Source organism: Hypomesus nipponensis, chromosome 2, assembly GCF_054491055.1.
Source record: "Hypomesus nipponensis isolate SF chromosome 2, ASM5449105v1, whole genome shotgun sequence".
NCBI classification, from domain to species: Eukaryota; Metazoa; Chordata; class Actinopteri; order Osmeriformes; family Osmeridae; genus Hypomesus; species Hypomesus nipponensis.
In genome coordinates this window covers 8,703,892-8,729,438 of record NC_140362.1, presented here as the reverse complement: position 1 = coordinate 8,729,438, position 25,547 = coordinate 8,703,892, and the positions used below count along the sequence as shown (strand labels likewise).

Below are 25,547 nucleotides of genomic sequence, written 5' to 3'. Positions count from 1 at the left end.
TCTACCTCAAGGGTGATCCTCACCCTCGTAGACAATGTGGAACCCAGGCTTGTTCTGGGAATAGTCACTGTGGAAGACCAAGCTGGTCTCATGGGTGGTACTGAAGAGAGACTCGGGCACAGCAGGTCCACTGAAGCGATCGATCACAGAGCCCCTCTCCGGGTCCCCACTGCGAACCTCCAGGTAGTCATGCACTGCTTCGGTAGAGAAGTTTAGAAACTGCAGGTGGATGCCTAGAAAACAACAACAACAACGCACAGTCCTTTCTAGAGATGCCTTTAGTCAAACAAAACTTTGAAAAGGTTTCAGCCTTTGTGAGAAGTATTGTGGGTATTATATGATGATAAAGAATGAGAATCAGGGCATCTACATCATAAAATCAGTAAAAATTATTGCTTGGTAGGAAACAAACCAAAGCCAATGGTGAGTTTGACTCTCCAGCTGCAGTCCAGGCTGCTCTGGTAATTCCCTGGATAACCGGGGCTCAGGATCACACCGCTGAACTCTGTCATGGAGCCACCGCACTGAGCTAGAGACACCAGCCAAGGATAACATGTTAGACACACTGCTGAGAGGGTGGAATACATTTATGCGTATGTTAGTGGCAGCTGCTGGTCTTTCAAATTGTTTTTTTATTGTCTGCCATTGTGTGCAGTTTGCTAGCTGACTAGTTCACCCCTACTACTAATAATTTGATGAAACAGCAATAGCTAGCAAGAAAGCAAATACAAAGAAACAAGTGGTCGCAGTTTCTTTCAGCGAGTTGCAAAATCCACGATGGGACTGAGCTTGAATAGCTTTGGTGACTTTTTATAGTACAAAATCGTTGTCAATCAAAAGGAGATCTTTCGACAGACCCTCCAATCATCATGCGGAAGCCCAGCGTCCAGGCCAGCCCACTCCTCCATTCACCCCCAGAGACGCTGAGCGTGACCATATAGTTTCAAAGCACTGAAAAAAAACGTTCAAAGCAGTCCCATTGAAGTCCATGGGAGCTTAGCTTCAACAGGGAAATGCACAGTGGCGCTAAAGGAATGTATGAGAGGAAATCAGTCAGTCGACCTGCTAATATTTGTAGCTGATTCTGAACAAACTTGTCTTCTGCAGTCTTAAAGAAATTGCCACTGGCGTATGTATGTGCTAGCATGTATAAGTGTGATTCACTGAGGTATTTCAAAAAACATTCTCCCTTTCTTGACATTGAAAACATTTATCATCAGCGTCACTGCACTGCAGTGGCACTGATCAATTCACCTCCCTCTGTGACACCTTCTTATCTGTATCTCAGAATGACTGCAAGGCAGTGAAGGTTAAACGAATTCACTTGTATATTGCCACATACTTCTTTTATGTATATACCCATGTGTAATGCACTTACATTCACAAGAGTCATAGATAAAAAATTAGTCTGAAGTCTGAATCTTTCACCATCCCTCCCTTTGGCGGCCTGGACTAAATGTGTACTACCTCTGCGGCTTTCTGGGATTGAAGTAACTGCCATGGGGTTTAATTGTGGTTGAGATTTGTTGACCTGCCTGTGTAAAATGAGAGCGCGTATGGATGAATGGGCACACAGCCTGCTGCTTTCCTGTTGGTTTATTTGAAGAAAAAAAAGAATGCAGTCTACCTGTGAAGAGGTACCATATGACAACCACAAGCATCCATCAGGCCTAGGATATCTGTAAACCTGGATTCACTGCTGCAGTGAATTGTAAAATTAGATGTGTGTGTGTGTGTTTAGGGAGAGTGCTGCCAAAGAGAAAGCGAGCTACACCCCTGTGTAATCCTGAGAATCAGTGTGGAAATCAGCAGTGGAAGAAGGAGGAACTGCATAACTATACTCGTCAGACAAAGTTGAAATCAAAACAAGCTGTATTAAGGAGCAAATCCTTATTGACTGGCACAGAGATACATACAGATACATATCCAGACAGATACATATTCACAGGTGAAAATTAGACCTGAACAAAACAATAACATAATGCTAATTGTAGCTGACAGTCAATGGTCAGATGCAAATATCTTGTAAATCTTTATTAAATCGTATGTCAATCACTGTTCACTATAGATTTATGGGATTAAATGGAATATTACCTAGACAAAGTGGCACAGGGTAATTCCATCTTCTTACTGGTCCGGGCATACATGTAATGTGTGAATTACCCTGTTGGGAGACATACAAAAGGCATACAAACATGTCTCATCGTATTTTAAATCACATGGTGACTGTGCAGAGATCAAACACATGGCATGAATGCATGTCAAGCTTAGTGCACTACCAGAGATACCATTATGCAGCATTTCAACAATCGACCCTGTGTGTCAGTGTTTTGATCATGTTAACAGTGGGTGGATGAGCTCCTACTGTGGTTCAGGGGTGCAAACTCATCATCTTTCAGCAAAATTTGCAGTTTTTGATCCAAAATAGGTCATTTGTGTGCTTCGTGTAGATCTGCAATAGGGGGGGGGGGTCCTCCAAGTATCCTAGTCTGTGATAGCAAGCTGTCATGTTCAACCTTGTTGTTTGTCATCAATGTCAACATGACACACACGCTTTTTATTTCGAGTCTTCAGGTCTGTAACTCCCAGAGCCCCAGACGTGATATCTGAAATTTGTGGCCACAAAATCCTAATTTGTGGCCACAAAATGCTATTTTGGGGATAACGACCTAACCTACCTTTATTGCGGGCAGTTCAGTTATGTGTGGGGCACATAAGCTACCCAGAGCAAGCTAACGGTGAAGTCATGGACAGAGATTATTTGACTGTATTGAATTTTAAGCTCGTAAATAGACCGTGGTAAATTTGGTTTGAAGTTCGATATTTAACAGACGCCTAATAGGCTATTGTGTTATTTTAACCGGTGTTAGGACCACTATGACCGGCCGCTTAGCCAATGCTTTCGGCTGCCTAAACAACACGTATGTTTAGGGACCATTAACAAATTACATGTTTCAAAAGTCAATAGCTTCTCAACAACATGATAATAATAATAATAATTATAAATTATTATTATTATTAATAATAATAATAATTATAAATTATTATTATTATTAATAGCGTCAAAATAATGTTACACTGTTGAAGATGTATGCATTCATGCTGCAAAGCCTTTATTTTGTAAAGTTATTAAGTTATTAAAAAGTAATTCTTTATTCAAAATAAACCTTCAAACTTCAATCCCTTTTTGGTCATGTGACCTATAATCCTCAAATTCATTTCAGTGTTCACTGACTATGCATATATTATATATATATTAGCCTACATATGTATATATATTTAAATATAAAAAAATATATTCTCAGAGGAGCATGCCCCAGACCCCCGAGGGGGTTTGGATCCTTGTCACCTTTTTCATCCCTGATGAGTTTGCACCCCTGGTGGTTATTGACAGAACATAACCGGGGAAATTAATTAATCCCCCTAATGCCATGTTATGTGTGATATTATTTTGACTTTAATAGGAAGTTTGTTTTTTGAGCGATACAATTTCATCAGTCTAGAGCAGGGGTGTCAAACTCTTGCCAGTGGGCTAAATCTGGCCCGTGGTGTATTTATATTTGGCCCGCAAGATAATATCAAATTTATATTTGAGCTGGCCCGTCGATAACACAGTGGTGGGCTGTCAGGGCCAGCAATGCCTTCTCTGCTGGCCTAAACACTATCAGAATCACTGACTTATGTTTTAATATATATATATATATTTGTTTTTAACTGACGCCCCCCCCCCCTCCCCCCCACTGCTCTAACGCATGCACCGCTAATACTACAAATCCCAGATATTTTTCTCTTCAATAAATATAAAATCTGGCCGGTGACTTTGTCCCAGTTTTTAATTTTGGCCCCTGAGTATCTGAGAGCTTTCTGATTAAGGGGAGCCGAGGTTTATTTCAGGGTAGGTTCCATTACGGAAGGAAAATATATTGCAGTATATTGGAAAATATAATGTGATACATTAGGCAATATATGTCCATATATGGGATTTAATATTTATATTGTACGGAAATACATGGGATAATATATTGATGATAAATATATTACTAATATATTATAAACTTTAATATATATTCTTGTAATATATTGACATATATTGCAGAATACAGCAATGATTGCCGTTTTCCATATATTGCAACATATTCAACATGAATATATAATATATGTGTTTATATATCCCAAAATATATGCAATTTATGTCTATAAATACCACCATAATGTATTTGATTTATGTGGGAAAATGTATTGGTAATATATGTAAAGATATAGTGTCACATGTATGTTTAATATATGGTAGAATATATTTGAATTATATGTAAAAAAAAAAATATAGCTGCAAGCAGTAATGGCGAATTCCTCCTTCAAAATGGCAAAATATTGTAAAATTGACATAATAGATAGTTACACCGGGATTACCCAGAAAACTAGAGAAAGCCTAGAAAGCCTATGTCTGGATTTGAACCTGGAACCCTTTGTTTACCAGCACAACCTCTCATCCAATTGAGCCATTCCAAGATTTTGTGATGTTCAGTTACTGAATAATAAAATAAGACATTTCTCCTATGGCAATCATAGTCACATTTGGTCCAAGCTCAAACAGCTGATTCAGTCATATTTTCACATATTAAGGGGAAAATTTGCAGGGTACTTTAGGGGGAAGTCACCTTAAAGCCTATTCCTGACGGGGGAATCCTAATTATATGTAAAGATATACATGAAATAAATGTACAGATTTATTATTCAATTTATTGTGGAATATATTTGAAATATAGGTAAAATTATATGGAAAAATATTTGAAATATATACTGACAATGATCGCTTGAAGCGCAAAAATGAAGCTGTGTCCTTGGGCAAGGCAATTCACCCTACTTGCCTCGGGGTATGTCCCTGTACTAACTGTAACTTACTGTAAGTCACTCTGCATAAGATTGTCTGCTAAATGACTAAATGTAAATCTCACCATGTATGTCTGTACATTGTATGGGCATGTTCTCATGTATGTACACATGCATTGTACAATATATCTTTCCATATAATTTTACATATATTTAGAATATATTCTACCATATATGAAGCATACATGTGACACTATATCTTTACATATATTACCCATACATTTTCCCATATAAAGCGGCATGCATTATGGTGGTTATTTATGAATACATCATTGCATATATTTTGGGATATATAACCACATATATTATATATTCATGTTCCATATATTGCAATATATGGAAAACGGCAATCACTGCTGTATTCTGCAATATATTGCAATATATTACATGAATATATATGATAGTTTATAATATATTAGAAATATATTTATCATCAATATATTATCCCATGTATTTCCATATATAATATATTGGTCAATGTTATGGAAAATAAAATATTGCAATATATTAAAATGTATTTCAAATCATATATTGGTGAATATATTTTCTTTCCATAAGGGCTTTCTGAACAGGGTGCTAGACTAGATATTAGGGACTTGCCTTATGTGGTTTGAACAGTAACACAAGGACATGAGCTATGTCGGTGAGCATGTTGTGGAACACTCCGGTGAAAAACTCAATATGGGATTACTGAAGATGCTAGATGTTTGCCATGCTCCTTGACTCGGAATGTGTCTCAGCTGAAACGTCATGGCTATCCAGTCAGGCAGGACTGAGACAGTTTCAGCCTCATAACTGGAGTCTGCTTCTGCCCCTCACCTTTGGGGTCCCCCCACCCTCAGCACAAAAGCTATAAATATCCTCGGATGATGAGTTGACTCCCTAACCACAAGTGTTTCTGACATGGTTTGAGTTTCTCACCTGCAAAGAGTATCCTTGGTCGCACTGAAAGGACACCATATCACCCACAGTGTAGCGATCCCCGACTTTTGCACTGTGGCTGGGGACTTGAGGCTCTGGGCAAGAATCCAAACCTATTGCTTAGAACAGAGTCACAAACACACAAGTGGCGACAGCAATCACTCATCGGCAAACAAGGGAATGTTGGTAAACACAGAACAACAAGCATTCCAAACAATTTAACCAGAGTATGTCTTTCTGGTTGATGACTATTAACACTTAGCACTGAATGACAACACATCTGTGTAATTACAGTAAAATAATGATAATGATTATACATTCTGTATCTACATGTGTAAATAAAAAGTAAAGGTAAAATGGTCCCAGATACCAAATAAGTACAGACAAAATAAGGATAAGAGGTCACAGAAAACAGCCATCTTAAGAGGAAAAACCACAGTATGAAGGGCATCTGAAGTTATTCTCTAAATATTAACATACAGTACTGTACATAGAACAGCTTAGAAAAATACCATGGGTAATGGGAATGGAGTCAGACTACTAGAATGGTGGGAGGGTTAACAAATGCAGAAGGGCAACTGGAACTTTCATTCTCCTCATACCTGTGTAGTCAAGGTGAAACCCCGCGGATGACAAGCTGATGTCTGACTGGAAGTTTAGGTACAGGTTGTTGGATGTGCTGTTTAGCAACTGAGGGATGGTGGTGCCTAAAACATTCCACAGGAGTGAGAAGTAAGTGCATGTCCCTGATCCCAGATGTGACATTAAGCCTGTTTCACACTCTATGGTAGCTACACATACACACAGTGCACGTAGTGCGTACTTGCAATATGTTGGGAAAATACGCAGAAGGGTGTAGTCATTGTGATTGCCAGTTTGCGTTGGCTATGCATACTTAAAAAGAGTTGAAATCATGCTTATGCCTCTACATTGTGTTCCATCAAGATGAGAAGGGTTGTGAAGTTATAATAATGGTGAGAAAGCGATGTTAAGCTTCCCATTTCCACACTGTTTATACCGTAGCTTTTCGGATCTCCACAGATTCGCACAGGGCTATGAGCCCAGGGTTGATTTAAGGATATATCAATAGATCCCCACTGAGCAAAGCATGATACCAAAGCCCTCTTCCTCTCCATGACTCCCTGTCTGCTCAGTTTGTGAGGTTTTGAGAGCTCGCTCTCAAAGGACATGCCAAATGTCATCTTTCCCTGTCATATCTATCAACAGCTCTGTTGAGCTTTCAAGACATGACTTCAGTAGGGGTCAATTGAGATGCAGAATGGGATGAAAAGTTGTAGATGTCTACCTGAATAGCTACCAAGCCTGGGGGCATTACTGTCAACCCCATCAAAAAAGTCCAACGAATCCCAATTGTGCTCTGTGGCGAAGGTTATGACTTGGATCTAAGGACACGGTAAAACAGATGAGCAAGAAAAGAGAATATTGCATGAAAACATTGAAACACCTTTCTCATTAATTATTAGACAACCTTTTGATTAAAGATGTAAAACTCCTGTCAAAGTGTTTCATCAAATGTCAAATGTTCGGAGGTTTCCAAGTGTTTTTTTCTCACTTGAATGCCGGCTCCCTCCGGCACAGAAATCTTCCAGGCGCAGTTCAGATGGTTGGCGTAGGGTTCTGGGTATCCTGGAGATAGTATGGTCCCCCTGCGAGCAGTCAGCATCCCTCCACAGGGGACTGCTCAACAGACAGGAGTTCACACAAGGACATGTGGAGAACATCCACACACACACGTGGTGTGGCACATACGAGAAAAAGCAGAGGAAAGAGAGGATACGATTTAGACTAGCTAAACCTATGTATCAGATATATCAATATTCGAAATAATGAAATATAAAAATTAAGGTGAATGGGTATTTAATAAATGCGTCTTACACTAGAGTAATGTTTTATGTCAATGTACTTGTCCGTATAGCTATATGCATAAAAATAGAATACAGTTTTTTGTGTGTTCACACAAAAGTGTGTACAATAATAGAATATTTGAAAAGCAGACAAGTATGTTTCCTGATTTGTTGAGATAAATTGTTACCGTCACCACCAGTTATGTAAGTCATCACCTTGAGGTTTCCAGTAGATTTTTTTTTTTTAATTTTGAAGGAGGAGGGTGAAAAAGGCATCTTCTTTTGTCCAATTTTCTCCCTTATAAGAATTGTATTTTGTAAATGTCCCTCAAAAAATACAACTAGAAAAGGTACATTTCCTGAAGAAAATGTGTGTGTTTGCTGAAAACAGTTAAAACTATTTAGTTTTGATAGCTTGAATAGTGGTGAATGTTTAAAAGAGGTATGTGCCATAAACTGTGTGAAAGTCTGTTGTGAAGGTATGTCGGTGCGAAAAAGTGTTAGGTATTTAATTACATCACAATAGAAAAATATTTATTTACGCATTGCGATATTTTCTTACTGTTGAAATATGAGAAATAAGAGTGATGGAAAGAGTATCTAATTTATTTTCATCAATTTTAAAGCGTTAAAAGTATAAAAAATTGAAAAATTTAGCAAACAGAAAAAAGTTCAAACGTTGGAATAGTGTTTTCTAGCTCTGTAGTTTGAAAAATTAGATATTGCATAGCAGTTATTAATGTCATACCAGACAAAAGTATGTGTAAGTTGGAACGGTGTTTTCAGAATAAACAGTGTGAAAGTATGGAAGGGTCAGATGGCTGAGTGGTTAGGGAATCGTGCTATTAATCAGAAGGTTGCCGGTTTGATTCCTGGCTAGGCAAATGAAGTTGTGTCCTTGGGCAAGGCACTTCACCCTACTTTCCTCGGGTGGAATGTCCCTGTAGTTATGGTAAGTCACTCTACATGAGAGCATTGGATAAATGACTAAATGTAAAGTATGTAAACAGCGTGAAATTGACCGTTCCCCAGGCCACGCCCCCTTAGTTATTGTTGCTACGTCCGATACAATTCCCGGAACTGTCAACCCAAAGCCATGGCGAGTACGGGGATAAGCGCTACAGCTGTCAGTGTGAGTGAGGATTTTTTTGAGTGATACCTTTGCGATATCTTCCAGATCCAGGCAGAAGGGACTGCAATATGCAGTGGAAAGATTAATTCAAAATATTAAAATGAGCAACGATGGGGAAACAACAAAAATCGAAGCCAAAGCAAAGCATACAGGTCTCAAGTAGCCTTGTCTGGCCAGGCACTTGAACAGCACTTGGACAGGGTTGGGATACCCAGGAATAGGTCGCCCACTCACAAAATTCTACGAAGATCAAAATAAAATAAGTTTATAATGGCTTGTTTTAATGGATTGACGTTTTGTTCAACATTGATACAGTATTTTAAGCTCTTAGCAACTTGCTGGCGTTCGTTGGCTAGCTCAGCTTGCAATTTTACAGACATTAACATTTTGATTTTAACATTAACTAATTTGTTGGAGTCACTAGTTATGCACTAGTAGTGGCAATAATACTAGTTTACATTAACCATAACTGTTTGGGAATTGGGATGTTCTCTCAACTAACATCTTAGATATCGTTCACTAGCAGCTTAACTCTAGCTAGCTACCTTGGAGCAGACATGCTATATGTTTGGTGATATTTTCTAAATTAAGTTGGGAGTGGGGTCTCCCACACAGTTTTATCCACCGCCGGCACCTTCCCTCTTGAGTCTTCGGCTTTGTAAATGGAAAAAATACCACACCTCCCTCTAAACTTTTGGGATATCTAGTGTCAGATCGACACGTCCCATAGGCACACCGTTTAACCATGTTGCTTCTGAGTCAAAGCTTGACGGACCTTCTTCTCTTAGTAGCGGTTGTTAAGGTACAATTGGACGAGGGCCGTTCTAGGGAGGAGTTTCGGGAACGGTCAATTATGTAGGTGAGAAAAAGTTATGAAAGTTTTGTAATTACATCACAATAGAAAATGAATTTCCAGCCTTTCATATTGTAAAAATCATAACAGTTTGACAGTTCAAAACATGCCCTTTTCCATCAATTAAAGTTGTAAAGGTGTTTATAGCTTAAAGGTGACATGACATGCTGTTTTTGGATGCTTTTATATAGGCCTTAGTGGTCCCCTAATACTGTATCTGAAGTCTCTTTCCCGAAATTCAGCCATGGTGCAGAATTATAGCCACTACAAGTAGTCCCACAATCAGTTTTCCTCAGAACGCGCTGTTTCTGTGTCTGTAGCAATAAATGCTAATGAGCAGGAGAGGGGCGGCAACATGCGCTAATGTTTACAACGGATGTATCGCAATGGCTCGTAGCCCCCGTTGCTGTAAGATGCCTCAAATTTAGCCATTCTCTTCTGATCACCCTGGTTTGCAGAGGTGCACACTCATTCATTTCAATGTGGAGAAAGGCGGATATCGCGAGCCATAACACCAACAGCAGAACGGTTATCCAAATAACAAAGAAGTGTACAACACTGGCGTTACAGCGTTTGTATTTACACACACACTTGATGCCATCTACCTTTACATTAGCGACAGTAACTCAGCTGGCTCGTAGCCCCGTTGCTGTAAAATGCTTCGAATTTGCCCCTTCTCATCTGATCACCCTGGTTTGCAGAGGTGCACACTCATAATAATTTCAAAGAGGGGAAAGGCAGATATCGCGCACGCCATAACACCAACAGCATAACGGTTATCCAAATAACAAAGAGGTGTACAACACTGGCGTTACAGGGTTTGTACGTTAGCAACAGTAACTCAGCTGTTAGCTGCAGAGCTAATGTTACAGCCACATTCTAAGGTAGGTAACAATGTACAGTAAAGCATATAATTTCAATGAGGGGAAAGGCGGATATCGCGCACGCCCATAACGCTCGTGGGAATTTTCTTTACTCAACGTTGTCCTGAGGGCAGAAACGTTTGTGATTGTTTTGTTTTTTTTTAAGTATGAAAGTGAAAAAAGTGTTGCTTTAGCAACAAAAGGTGACAAAAAATGTTCACAGTATGTCATTGTTATGCATTGCAATATTTTCTCACTGTTAAAAAAGGAGAAAAAGACGAAATTAAAAGAGTATCTTATTTAATTTCATAAATGTTAAAGCGTTTAAAATCGTTGGCGTTAATCGAGATTAATCTAGATTAAAATGGCTCATTTGAATTCCGCCAAAGGCATTCAGAATATGTGTGCTACCCAAAAAATGACTTAAAAAAGTAAGTCTTTGAAAATGGGTTTCTCAAGCCAGGTGGCGCATTAGACCAGGGGCTCATCTCCTCTTTCCAAAATGCATCACAAACTGCTTGAGAAAGCTGTTCTACTATGATAATTGGTGATGAAAATAAATTATGTTCAATAAGATGTACTTGTGTTTATTAACTGTTTATTAGATTAGTTAGTTTGGCTGATAGAGCTGTGCTTACGGGCTTGCCTCGGTTGCACTCAAACATAGTTTGACGACGACTCTTCCCCTGCGCTACATCAGTGCTTGGCCCGGAATCTTTCGCATTAGCTAAGGGATGCTTTGCGTTTAGGTGTTATTTGAGACTGGAAGAACTCCTACAGTCAACTAATTCTGCATAGTACAAGGTGCAAACAACCTTTATCTTGTCGAGGTTTCTATTGGGAAGCTTCTTAAAAATACATTTTCCCTGAAGCAAACCAGGCGGCTTCATAGCTGCATCCATGTTAGCACATCGCGTTTGATGTGATAATTTCATACACAAGGCATACACACTGGTTCGAAGACTCGTTCTCGCCCCCTACAGTGCAATTCGGCTAGGTATACACCCACGCTAAAATATCAAGGTGAAAGTCATCATAGCTTGCGTAGTATAGACCCAGCTCCAACCCAACTTTGAGAAAAGATTAACGGCGATATATTTTTTATCAAGAGTCTCACGTTAACGCCGATAACGGCCCACCACTAAGAATTATATATAGATATCCAGTGCCTGTGATACAGCTAGTGATGACAGTTCTTCTCTGTGGCTTTGGTACCTATATTTCTCAGATCACAATTGAAATGATCTGTCATCTCTGAAGTACTTGTTCAACCTCCACATCATCTATTCTAGTCACTTAAGCATGTCATAAATGCAGTTTATAATTATTTTAAACAAATTGCCAATGCTCTTGTACATTCATGCATTATTATATAGTTTGCTATGTTTATTTTAACAGTTGTATTTGTTTTCAGTTTCTGTATTGCATTCTCATAAATATGACACGACAACTGACAGTTTGTTTCGTAAATTCGTACGAACATTAAATCCGCTATATCCATGCCGTAAGAAAGTTAGTTAATTTGAGTGTGCACTAATATGGAACGCTCCCTTTTTAAGGTAAATGTAAAAAGGCGTACAGTACTTTATCGCTCAATAATGCACACCCCGGAACTCCCTCTCAACCAATCAGAATGCTTGATTTCATCCACCCGTATTATAAACAAGGCATACACACTGGTTCGAAGACTCGTTCTCGCCCCTTAAAGTGTTCGGCTAGGTACACATCCACGCTAAAATATCAAGGTCATCATAGCTTGCGTAGTATAGGCTAGACCCAGCTCCCAACCCAACTTTGAGAATAGATTAACGGCAATAGTTTTTTATCACCCGATAAGAGTCTCACGTTTACGCAGCACGTTAACGCCGATAACGGCCCACCACTAGTTAAAAGAATTAAAGACTGAAAGTTGGTACAGTGTTTCTAGTTCTCTAGATTGAAAAATTAACGAAAATAGTGATGAGTATATTGCATAACAGATATCAATACCATAGCAGACAAGTATGTCAGCAATAACTTTGGAAAGGTGTTTTTTAGGTTAAACAGTCTGAAAAGTGATTAGGTGAGAAGAAATTCTGAAAGTACTTTATGACATCACAATAGCGAAATATTTTTCAGTCTCAGAATTTGACGTAAACATTCTGAATCATTGGAACCCATTAATTTATTTGCTTTCAGCAAACACACTAATAAATATAGCTGCAGGCAGCAATGCGGGTTCCTCCCCAAAATGGCAAAATATTGTAAACATGTACACTGTAGAAGATCGAGACTTGGACAACAAGAGAGCAAAACAACTTCATGTTTGGCCAACGACAATCGGCTGAACGGGGATTTTAACTCATGAGCAAAAGGTAACAAGTCAGTCTCTCTAGCCTCTCTGCTACACATCAACGGCTGAGATATTATAAATAGTAAGGGCTGAGTATTAACTTTTCATAGGATATTGAAACTCTTCTTGAGTTGATCTCTTTCTAGACTCTCAGTCAATGCACAACTAATAAGTCATGTGGACAACCGGGCTTAGGCAGAGCTCATATTCAGCTCCTTGCAAGAATAGCCTGTGACAGTGTAGCAGCGGACTCTCTGGTCCCATTAAACTACACAACATACACAATCAGGGTGACCAACAAGATTATATTAACTAACCAACAATAACATTACAAACATCTAACTGAACGAACACAACAACTGAAATCCCTCGCACGGCTTTTGTAACCAAACTATTTTCCACAAGTCTGCGTTTTTGGACATGCCGCACTGCATCCTGGGTACCCAAGTAGCTGACGCAGATTATTTAGCTGTGCTCCGACTGCGTGATATGAGTATTCGTTTTTGGTCAGCTTTGGGACAAAGGTTAAGAAACGTTGACATTTCAAAGTGAAATTGCATAAAAAGACTGTGCCTGGATACGAACCTGTGACCTTGCGCTTTGCAGCACAACAATTCAACCTATTGAGCTACCCGCAAAGCTGAGAAATTTTGGTCAGTTTTTGTATAAAAAAGAAAGCCGTTTCTCCTGTAGCGTGGATTGGTAAATTCGGCCGAAGTTTAAACAGCTGTAATTCAATGATCTTTTGACATATCAAAGTGAAATTGCACATGATACTTCAGAACGATGTCATCCTGTTTAACTAAACATATATTCAAATTTAAGACAGACTCAAACAGTGTGGCTGAATTCGAAACTACACTCCCTTATACTTTGCAGGTCACTGTTCCAACTCGTTGAGCTATTCTCAGTGTTGAATATTGTCATGTTCAGTTACTGTACAAAAAAGTAAGCTGTTTCTCCTGTGGTAAGCGTTGTTAGATTCAGCCAAGGTTGAAACAGGTCTAATTCAATCAAGGTGAAATTGTTTATGGTACTTCAGAGAGATGTCTGATGATCAATATACTTCATTCAAGCTAATTTGGTTGTAAATCTGACACTACCATACGTAGACTCCAAGTAGTTAGCGACTGTTGTAAACCTGGCTTGTTTTGCAGTGGTTGACACAGTCTCGCTTAACAGATGATTGGACTGTTGTTATGGGCTCAAATAAACACTCATTGCTATGTTTTACAACCGGAGGATTGACCGGAACACTAGAAACCGTTCTGTAAAAAAAAAAAAAAAAAAGAAATGCCTCTGACTGGTTTTGAACCTACAACCCTTCCATTATCAGCATAACATCTCAGCCGATTGAGCCATTGCTAGATCTGGCCTCTGCACTGTTCAGTCATCAACTGTATAATGAAATAAGATGTTTCTCCAATGGCAAGCATTGTCAGATTTGGTCCAAGCTCTAACAGCTGTAATTCAGTCATATTTTTACATATCAAGGTGAAACTTTGCAGGGTACTTCATGGTGGTGTCATCTTAACGCCTATTGGGTTTGAAAAACCATCATTCAAAATTACATTTGATTTAGTGACACAAACTTATTGAGGCAATGTGGACATTTACATAAATACACCCCTTTCAGACATTTTGTATTTGATTCAACTGTCTTAAATACATATCTGTACAAAATGTCGTCAATTTGACCTTTTTTGTAGGAGATCTATTTTGAAGGTTTTCCCAAATTATCACTGTACAGGAAAATCCATCATGGCGGACCTTATGGGTCATTGAGGCTTTTTTGTTCCTCATGAAAAATGAGGCATGAAAACCAAGTTTCAGAAGGATTGGAGCAATAAGGTGGAAATACAATCACTCTGAAAAGGGACATTTGGGCGTGGCCTGTGGCACCCCCTATGGTCTGATGTGGGCCAGTCTGTGTTTGGGCCGTAGTTGTGGCATGTTGTATCAATATGCCAAATTTCAAAACTTTTTACCAATGTGTTCATGAGATAAATTACAAGGATAATAATAAGAATAAGAATAATACCAACAATTACAATAGGGTCCTCCTGACGGAGGAACCCTAAATATAGCTGCAAGCAGCAATGGAGGGGCCAAGTAGTCCAGAGCTGGACAAGGCCTCCATAGCACTTGCGCAACAATTAAGTCACAGCAACCTGTTGCACTCATGCAACACACCAAGTTTAGTTGAAATATCTGTTTGCATTCAAGAGTACTGAGTGTTCAAATGTTTTTTTTTCTGGTATAAAACCACAGGCCTCCTCTGCTCCTCGTGGGAATGAAGGAACCGAAGTTTGGTGATGATCGGACACATTTTTGCTGAGTTATGCTCTCACGTGTCTTTTGCGGCTTCGCAGCAAATTTAGTAAACATTGGACAAAATTTGGGGCATGTAAAAGGTTTTTACACTTTTCCATTAAATCCAAAATGGCGGCCGCGTCAATTCGGTTGTTATGAAATATTATCGATGGTCAAGCTTGATTTCTCACAAGACATCAACTGACAATAAATTACTTTATTAAAGGTGACATGACATGAAAACTTCATTTTATGAGGTTATTTAACATTAATATGAGTTCCCCTAGCCTGCCTTTGGTCCCCCAGTGGCTAGAATTTTCGATAGGTCTAAACAAAGCCCTGGGTGTTCTTCTCCGTCTTTGACAAAATGAAGGCTCAAACGCTCTGTTTGAAAATCTCCTCCAAGTGACGTAGATACGAGAAAGGTTACCTCCCCCCTCTCTGCTTTGCCCGCCCAGATCATCTGGCCCGCCCGTTAGAAACTGAGCTACAGTACCACCGTGCAAGGGCAAGTGCGATATCGGTTTTTCCTGGAGAGACATCATGGCGAGCAAACAAACGAAGCACAACAGTTGCTCAGTGCTTGGATGTACAAATGCAAGCTCAAATCTTTATTTAATTCCTTCATCCGAGCCTCTGCACAACCAATATCTCAATTTTATTTTCGCTGGAAATGCGCCAACACAACTTCCCAAAGTTTTGCATGTCTGCGCCAAACATTTCAGCCACTACTGTTTCCTCAACTTGAGCCAACACAAAGCTGGCCTTGCTGAAATTAAATTCTGGATCATTACTAAATCTCCTTGGTCAAGCTACAAAACTTGGACAAGTAAGTTAACTAACGCTATATAATTGTGTTGCTTTACTGTACATTGTTACCTACCTTAGAATGTGGCTGTAACATTAGCTCTGCAGCTAACAGCTGAGTTACTGTTGCTAACGTACAAACCCTGTAACGCCAGTGTTGTACACCTCTTTGTTATTTGGATAACCGTTATGCTGTTGGTGTTATGGCGTGCGCGATATCTGCCTTTCCCCTCTTTGAAATTATTATGAGTGTGCACCTCTGCAAACCAGGGTGATCAGATGAGAAGGGGCAAATTCGAAGCATTTTACAGCAACGGGGCTACGAGCCAGCTGAGTTACTGTCGCTAATGTAAAGGTAGATGGCATCAAGTGTGTGTGTAAATACAAACGCTGTAACGCCAGTGTTGTACACTTCTTTGTTATTTGGATAACCGTTCTGCTGTTGGTGTTATGGCTCGCGATATCCGCCTTTCTCCACATTGAAATGAATGAGTGTGCACCTCTGCAAACCAGGGTGATCAGAAGAGAATGGCTAAATTTGAGGCATCTTACAGCAACGGGGGCTACGAGCCATTGCGATACATCCGTTGTAAACATTAGCGCATGTTGCCGCCCCTCTCCTCCTCATTAGCATTTAAAGCCACAGACACAGAAACAGCGCGTTATGAGGAAAGCTGATTGTGGGACTACTTGTAGTGGCTATAATTCTGCACCATGGCTGAATTTCGGGAAAGAGACTTCAGATACAGTATTAGGGGACCACTAAGGCCTATATAAAAGCATCCAAAAACAGCATGTCATGTCACCTTTAAGGTAAACACTTCAACAGTTATTAGCCAAAACACGTTTTTGTTTCCTGCCACGCCCCCTTTTAGTCACATGACACAATCTTTGGAGGACATCCTCAGAATAAGGTTCCGAGGCGGCGGTCCAAATTTGGTGTCACTGCCTAAAAGAACTGCTGAGATATTACTTCATTTCCTGTTTGGTGGCTTTTCTGCTGAATTTGATTGGCTGTCACGGACAAATGGTTGAGAAGATCAATATTTTCTATCATAACTTTTGTGAGGCTTGGTCTGAAGAGCATATCTGGTCATTTTGAAGAAGAGTTGACAATTACTGTAGGAGGAGTAGGCTTTCAAAGGTTTTTGATAAAACCGGAAATAGCGGAAAATTTATAAAACCGGAAATTGACCCCATAGGGTGTGTTGAACTGGTCTTGATCCAGGGAATCCAATGGTACCTCATTTTTGAAAATGGGTCATACGGTTCAAAAGTTGCGTGTGTAAACAAAAGTCCAACTGTGACCCATTGGTGGCGCTAGAGTGCCCAAGTATGAGACATGAAACTTTGTTAATTGGACCAGGGGAATGTCCCCAATGAGTGTGCCAAATTTCACAAGTTTCGACCAAGCGCCTTTAGGACCTGCCATAGGACCCCATGGCGGAAGAATAATAATAATAGAAAAACTAACAAATATAGCTGCAAGCAGCAATGGAGGGGCCAAGCAGTCCAGAGCAGGACATGGCCTCCATAGCACTTGCGCAACAATTAAGTCACAACAACCTTTTGCACTCATGCAACACACCAAGTTTGGTTGAAATATCTGTTTGCGTTCAAGAGTACTGAGAATTCAAAGTTTTTTTTCTGGTATAACACTGCAGGCCTCCTCTGCTCCTCGTGGGAACGAAGGAACCGAAGTTTGGTGATGATCGGACACATTTTTGCTGAGTTATGCTCTCACGTGTCTTTTGCGGCTTCACCGCCGCCTTTGATCAGCTCTACCGAACAAACGGTTTTGAAAATGGAAAATCCAAAAAATGGCTATGTTTATTTTACATAAAGCTCAAAAAACTATTTTGCGCTCATAAAAAGGCCCCAAATTTTTGCTTGTGCGTGCCTGCATTAAGTGTGGAAGTACCTATCTTTCTTTCCAAACTAGCATCACATCAAACACAGACTGTGCATGCATTAGCAGGACAGCTGTGGTGACGTATATTATTACTGATGGCAATTAGAACAAATTATTCTGTTAAAACTTGAAGAAGTAAATAATAACGATAGGAAAATTGTATATTTGCAAACACCCCTTTTCATTTAATTTGGGTCGCGATGGTTAGTCATTTAGAAAATGTGGGTGGCCGAAAAAAAGTTTGAAAACCACTGCCCTACATGGTCATTTGAGTGAAGGAAGCCAGTACTGATCTGCATCAGGCCCTGTTCACCTTCACGACAGGCACATTCTCAATGAAATTACTCTAACTTAATGACTTAAACACCCAAGACCTGGAAGTGAATGTTATTGGTCAGGTATGATTAGAGACCATGACTGTCAAACACTGGTGGATCTGTTGACTTGAAGTAAGGTGTTGGACGAAGGCTTACATTTATTTTCTACAGCAATAGAGCCTTTTTTTTGCAAACCCAGAACTATAAAGCCTTATAAGGTTAATGAGGTTCATCAAGTGGTTTTTCCAAGACTTTTACCAAAGAGACAATCAAACAACCCCTCTGGGAACTTTTCATTGCTACAGCAAATAGTGCTAGACACTTCACCAGGTTTGATTCTGTCTGGGCTTTTTGCTCAGTTAAGGATATTCAAATGTATTGTGTTCATTCAAGTAAGCATAATCAAATCAAGACATAGTAGAATGTTGTATTAGTGTTGCTAAACAATAAAGTATAATTTGAGAGCATTTAGGAATTGTAGTGAGGTCAACAAGACCACACAGAGCCAACATCTTGCCACACCTGGGGGGTGTTCCATCAACGTCGATTAAGGGAAAGCGAGACTTATTTCGCCAAGTCTCACTTACTTTAGCGAGAGTTCCGTTCCATTAAGGTGGATTATTGTAGTTTGAGCTACATAACCAAGGATCGGGACTAGCCTGATCCGTGTCAGGCTAAAAGTCAAGCTAAACTAAAATGTGTTGCAAATAATTTCAAACAGGCGGAAACAGAATCTCAAAAGACAGTTCTGTCAAATAAATTCCTGCGCTCAAAGCACTTTAGTCCATGTTCGGGAACGTAAATTCAGACTTTTTGAAGTGCAGACATGAATGATTCGCGTGTTTAGGCCTACTTCATTTCCAAAAAACATATTAATTTAAATTAACAAGTTAATAAATAATGTCACTTTATCTGTTTTCAAAAGCCATTGATTAATTGACATAAGACATATTGGCCTTAGAAACTAAGCAGAGCCTCAAGACAAGTTACAATCAATTATGGCGTATCCGTTCTTTGACAAGCCTGTGGTGGATGAAGGTGCTCAGAGTAGACAAAGAGCGTTTATCCCACCAGCCCCAAGGGTCTTCAGAGACAGAAGTAATGCTTCCCTGACCAGTATCTGTGGAAGAAGTATAGGTTCAGCAGGCCCAGCATAGTTTATGTAGATAGATTTAATTGTCATTCTTAAATAAAATAAAACATATATATTAGTGCTGTCAGTTTAACGCGTTATTAACGGCGTTAACGCAAACCCAAATTAACGGCGTCAATTATTTTATCGCGCGATTAACGCTCTTTTTGGCCTAGCAAACTTTGTAGTTTTTTTCACATGCTGTTGCAACAACTACCGACGTTAGAAAAACTACAACACCACACCGGATCTAGCTAGACCAGAAACAAAACAACAGGCACGCCAAACACTCGTTTGGCTTGCGAGCTGGCTAAAGAGTAGTAGCAGAGCCCGTTTACGGATATTAGACATTCTCTGGTAGCAGGCTAACGTTACGTTTTGAGTGGATGACGAGCGCGAGATGCCGAAATGGATGCCAATAAGATTCTGAATGGAAAGTTTGCTTTTAAAAAGTTGCCAAATGGTTCTATTGACAAGACCAGTGATCTGTGTGTTTTGTCGTTGTAAACTGAGCTATCATCGCAGCACGTCCAGTCTGAAATACCACTTGATGGCCAAGCACACAGCTGATGCGAATTCTCTGCCCCCTCGTCAAAGCCAGGCGATGTTGTTTTCAATAAAAAAAATATTTGCACAAAGCAATCCGAACCACTTTTCTATGTTGATAAGAGCATTAAAATTTGAAAAATGATTGGGACAAAAAGAAATCAGGGACATTTAGAATAGATAAAAATATGCGATTAATTGTGATTAATCGCAAGTTAACTATGACATTAATGCGATTAATCGCGATTAAATATTTTAATCGTTTGACAGCACTAATATATATATATATATAATAACACTTTAGCAACTCTTAAGGATGGCAATGAACACATAAGAGCAGCCTACCATCCTTTTTAGAAAGTAATAGAAAGGAGAGTAGACTATAATAGTAGAAAGGAGGGTAGTAGACTGCAGTTTATGTAGGTAGGACTAGACTATGTAGTCTGCTGGAATCACACACAAGGAAGCAAACCCACTGTAGCCAAGCCTTGACACTGTTCAGTCTGTCTGCATCTGTCTATGTCTTTGCATGTGGGACGTTCTTGAACTATGCCAGGAAATATGAAGGGTATACTTTGCTCCAAGCAGTACCTGAATATTATCATCAGTTTTTCAGGTAATTCTGAAACACAAAGAATCAAGGAGACTTTTTATTCAATTGCATTAAGTATTTTCATTGTTTAAAGTACCCTATATGTTGACAAGCCTCTATATTACCTCTCCTCTGGCTTCCTCAATATTATAGGTGCAATATACTGTCCCCATGGGTGTTTACAGGCCCATTGGAAGACTAAGGGGGTGACTGCCTGGTGCCCCCATGGTTGAAAGTGTTTCTAAAATGCCATAGAGTGGCAAAAATAAGTGCCCTACTGTCTGCCATTCACATTGTGAAATATGCTTGTGTGCCCAGGATGCCCCACGCAATAAATGACAGAGTGCCCTCTATAAATGTAAAAACATGTCTTAATGAGTTCCTTTATAGTATAGAAAATGTGATGCAGTACCCTATATGGTGCCCTTATAATGGCCTAAATTGGACTGTTCCCATGCCCTTACTTCCAATGGAAAAGGGTGCTGTTATGAAGCGCCCTTTATGCTGCCCCTACATGTCAGTGCCCCACATGTTGCCCTTTCCAAAGAAGGCAATTAGATGCTGTGCCCAACCGTCTCCCCTAATGTTCCCAGTAGGGCATGCTTTCCCAAAGTGAGTCTATCACTGTCCAAGCCCCCTCTGGATCTGTGGAGGCAGACTATGTTAATTGGAAATACTCGTGATATAATAATGATAGTCATGCTGAGCAATTTAAAATGAAAGTATGCAGTTTGGGTCACCTTCTGATCTAAAAAGTCAGTGCTGGATTTGTACAATACTAGTCATTTCAGTGAATCCCTATTTTAGTCATGGTTATCTTTCCCTTTTATCTTAAAGCTCAGCATTTAGCCTATCAGTTAATAAATGCGTGTGGCAAAGTTATTTTGAAGAAATGTATTGATTTTGTTCAAGATGTGAAGACAAAAACATTATTAGCCCACATCAAGTGCAATTAACCATTGTTAACCAACTATTATTCTCAATCTCCTGTTGAGAATATTGGCCATAGGCTAGCCTGTCAGAACGGTTTCAGACAGCTCATCAAATTATGCTAATTATCAGTAGGCCTAAATGCATATATGTTAAGTAGATTTGGTAGGTCTACAATATACGCATTTTAACGGTCGTAATGGTTTGACAAGTTGTCTCCTTTGCCATGTTAATTGCGGCAACATTGCCCTTTTTGGGGACAACTCCCAAAAAACTCAAAAAATCAATTTACGCTGCTGAAACAACACTCTGCTGCTTTACGCTTTGCTTTATGCGACATAACTCCTCTTTTCGACGATCGCCTGATCTGGGCTGCAGAGTCTAAGGTTATTGAGGTCTACCTTGAATTAGCGTTGCCTGTTAGTGGAACGGAACGTTAGTGGAACGGCTTGAGGCTTAAGTCTACGTTGACGTTTACCCAAGTGAGACTTATTCGTGTTAGCGCGACTTGCGTTAGCGACGTTGATGGAACACCCCCTGGAAGAGTGATTCAATCACATCAGACAAACCTAATCAGCACTTGTGACACCCTCAGTATGCTGATTACCCACCAAACGCCGATGCAAAGGAACCATAGAATTGGGGCGGGGACCTCCCCAATCTACCTAATCAGCCCTCTTGTAGCTTGCAAGCTTCAAAGGGCCTGCTTGAGACAACACGTCTCCAGCAACCATTTGCTATCCGTTTTGGCGGCAGTTGAACAAAGAACATACCTTAATCAGAACTTTTGAGGAACGTTCTTCAGACTTCACCTTAACCACAAGAGTACAAGGTGGAGAATTATGAGAGGCTTTTTTTGTCATGTTTGTTACTTTGTTTAATGTTGTGTTCACTGAAATCTTGATTCTAGGGACTACTCCTTCTTCCTGAAAGATAACTACGTCATTCTTGGTATCTACACCAAACTTATATAGTAAAACAATCATTCAACTATATTTTGTAACTGTACCAAGATGTCCACATAAAATTTGAACAATCTTATGAACCAGCCAGAGACCAGATCACACCTTTGGTAGGTGTGAAGGAAGGAGGGGGGAGTTGAGAACCCAGCTTCCCCCAATCAACGTCTGACCCCAGACAGGTCCTCCCTCGAACTCTGAACAGTATAAAGATCTAAGATGACCATCGATCTCTGACTCCAGCGAAACCAACCATGGCATGAACGCCATCAGGATTGGCGTTCCAAAGGACGCGCCAAGCTTCTCCTGAGATTCAACTTTATAGTGATCGGTTACTATCTGAACAGAAGAACCAAAACGCAATTCTAATTGCGACTTGACTGAGATCACGCAGACTCAGTCACATGCAGCAAAGCCGCGCTTTGACTTCAGATTCTTCAAATTGAGGCCGGTTCGCGCCAAAAGTCAATCTCATTGATCAACCCCTGATCGAACATAACTATGGCTAAGGCTCTTTCCCCCCCGACACATCATTCTGTATGCTTTTGGTGTATAGTACTGAAGCCTTGTTATGCTTGACAACTTGATGTTCACAACTGTCAGCATTGTTGTATTAAAAAGAATAAAAGAGATCTTGTGTATGTCCTCATTATAATAAGAATTTGAGTTGATTTGGGCATATGGTACATATATTGTTATTTGGCAAGTAAGTTATAGTGCATCTCAGGTGATGTTACGGAGTATTTCAAAAGTAATGTAACTAGTAGTGTAACTAGTTACTTTCAGCAGTGAGTAATCTAGTAAAGTAAAGCATTACTTTACAAAAAAGTAACTAGTAATGTGTAATATATTACTTTTTTTGAGTAACTACCCCAACTCTGGTCCTAAACCAATATTAGGGTGGTGCCCCGAAACTTTATGATAAATTAAGTATTTCTGTTTTAACACAAGGAAACCCCGCTACAGAATAAAGCTAAGTGTGACAAGCATTGTGTGACTGTTGTGGTCAATTCAGTTGGTGTGAATGGAACAGCGAGAAAGAGAGGAGCTAGAGAGAAAGAAAGAGAGTGAGTGAAAGAAAGAAAATACATTTCAAGCAGGTTCACCATCAGAGACATCTGCCATTAAAAAGGTTGGAATAATTTAGCATATTGTTTTTGTTAAAGTTATATATATTATATCCAACTATCAAACTATATCAATTTTTCTAGATGACTGAACAGCCTGTGGAGGGATGAATCAGCAGGCTTCTATCCAGCAGATAAAAACCATTGTGCTTAAAACACCACTTACAGAATTCCCTATGCCATAAGTGAGTGGCTGTGGACCTCGAAACCACTTCACAAGAGAACCCTTACACATTTTTATTACACAACACAGGCTAAAGTTGTTTGCCCTTCCAGATTAGTCACAGAGAACACAGTCTATCGAATTGTGTGTGTCCCTAGGTATACAGTACATGTATTCCTGTGCATGTCCCTGTATTAGTCTGGATTTTGTGTGTGCAAGTATATCTACTTGTGAAGATGTTCGCTTACCAACACAGGTGGGTACAGTGCCGTTCCACTGTGCGAGCATGTTGGGAACTGCCTCACAGCGGATGGCACTGTCGCCATGCAGAGTGTAACCTGAGTTGCACTCAAACAGCACCAGCGTGCCTATACTGAAGTCATTCCCCACACGCTTTCCAAACCGGGGCTCGGGGACAGAGCTGCACTGGGATGCACTGGTCCTGGGGACAGCTGGAGGTATGGAGAAGCATGACCAGATGGATGTGAGGTTACACCCAGGACACACACTCAGCACCAGTCTCCCACACAGTATGTGACACATACTGAACAAGGCTGTCCCTCAGCCTACATAATGTATTTTAGGCCTGACCACTGATCTATACATGACTGTCATCAACACACAATATTGGCTACAATAAGAACAAATAATGAAAAATATGAAATAATATATATGAGCAGACAATAAGGCAATAGCTGTTCTACTGACTGTCGTTAAGATAAGCACAGAAAGTTCTTGAGAATACGGAATACATTCAATACAGATTGAAGATACAAAGATAGTGTGATGATCAGTCATTCTTTTGTCTGTTGCAAAACAAAATTGTTTCCTGACCCCGAGCTGGACTGGTCAGCCCACACACAGAACTGAGCTGAGAGCAGTTTTCAAAAAGGAATTGACAAATGTGCTTCTGATATTGTAGGAGCTCTCCCCAAACCAGCCCATGCAATCTGTGCCAGAATATTCTGCCCACAAGAAGGGTTCCTTTTAAACAAAGATGTTTTAAAGCATGCGGTAGAATAGAACTTACCTTGGTAGACAAAGTGAAATCCCTTGGCAGTCTCTGTACCCACAGTGGTGAATTTGATGGTGATTTTGTTGCCAGAACTCAAAGGCAATGTTTCTCCTGACAGGAGAAAATGTAATTTAGCCCATTGCATGTGCTTTTTTATAATCATAGTGTCACAATTGTGGCACTTCATTGTAATTGTAACAATTATAAACGGGGAACTAGAATATGTTTACAGGCGTTTTTGTTTATTGTTCTTTATCATGTTAGTAAAATACAATTCCAGTCTTCCACCTGAGTGAAATCCATAGATGGAGGAGAGCAGGGGTGGTTCTAGGGACTGCCCATCGTAGATCTCCACAACATCAGTGGGTAACGTCTGGAAAACCACAAACTGCCCAAAAAGCACTGCAGAAGGATATAGTGAAAAGCATTACTGGTCAATACAAAATATGCTGTAATTACTGTGTAGGCTTTGTCAATTTTTAACAAGTGTGGCCAGAGGAAGCCGGAAAGGAGTTCAGCACTGTGCCCAAACTCAGCAGGTAAACCCTCATAAGGGAGCACACCTGAGAGCGATTCCTGGGGAGTTAAAAAGGGCTGGGAGGGCAGCCCCATGGGAAACGAGGTAGGAGAGAGAAACCAACTTCTGCAAGTGTTTGCCCCACAGGCAGTGAGGTGGAGGACTGGACCTTGACTGAAGCACCTAGCTGGTGCTTCCCCAACTGGTGAGAACCAGTTGCCTGCAGACACGAAAGCGGCCCTCAACGAAGAGTTATTTTTGTTTTTTTGTGCCTTAGTTCTTTGAATTAATGCCCTTAGGGCCCACCCTTCCTCCATGTCAGCATGATCTCCTCTGCTTTGTCACACAAGGATAGATAATT

At 40.0% G+C, this 25,547-nt stretch overlaps 1 protein-coding gene across 1 annotated transcript; it reads right to left on the bottom strand.

Annotated features, from left to right (window-relative positions):
- Positions 1-6: 6 nt before the first annotated feature.
- LOC146300666 (CUB and sushi domain-containing protein 3-like) lies at positions 7-25,281 on the bottom strand. Its single transcript, XM_084667121.1, has 11 exons — positions 25,233-25,281; positions 24,958-25,071; positions 24,685-24,780; positions 23,903-24,106; positions 7,385-7,509; positions 7,118-7,214; positions 6,414-6,518; positions 5,812-5,930; positions 2,095-2,164; positions 413-529; positions 7-233 (listed from the first exon to the last, which is right to left on the bottom strand). The coding sequence occupies exons 1-11, from the start codon at positions 25,279-25,281 to the stop codon at positions 7-9; spliced, it is 1,323 nt and encodes a 440-aa protein (XP_084523247.1).
- Positions 25,282-25,547: the final 266 nt, after the last annotated feature.

What these genes read in the sequence shown, in the direction of transcription:
- LOC146300666 (XM_084667121.1), bottom strand. Translation starts at nt 25,281, where the DNA reads ATGGGGCTGCCCTCCCAGCCCTTTTTAACTCCCCAGGAATCGCTCTCA. An exon ending in ATTTCACTTTGTCTACCAAG is followed by an intron (nt 24,107 to 24,684) that starts GTAAGTTCTATT and finishes CCATACCTCCAG; the next exon opens with CTGTCCCCAGGACCAGTGCA. An exon ending in GTTTCACCTTGACTACACAG is followed by an intron (nt 5,931 to 6,413) that starts GTATGAGGAGAA and finishes CTCTGTTCTAAG; the next exon opens with CAATAGGTTTGGATTCTTGC.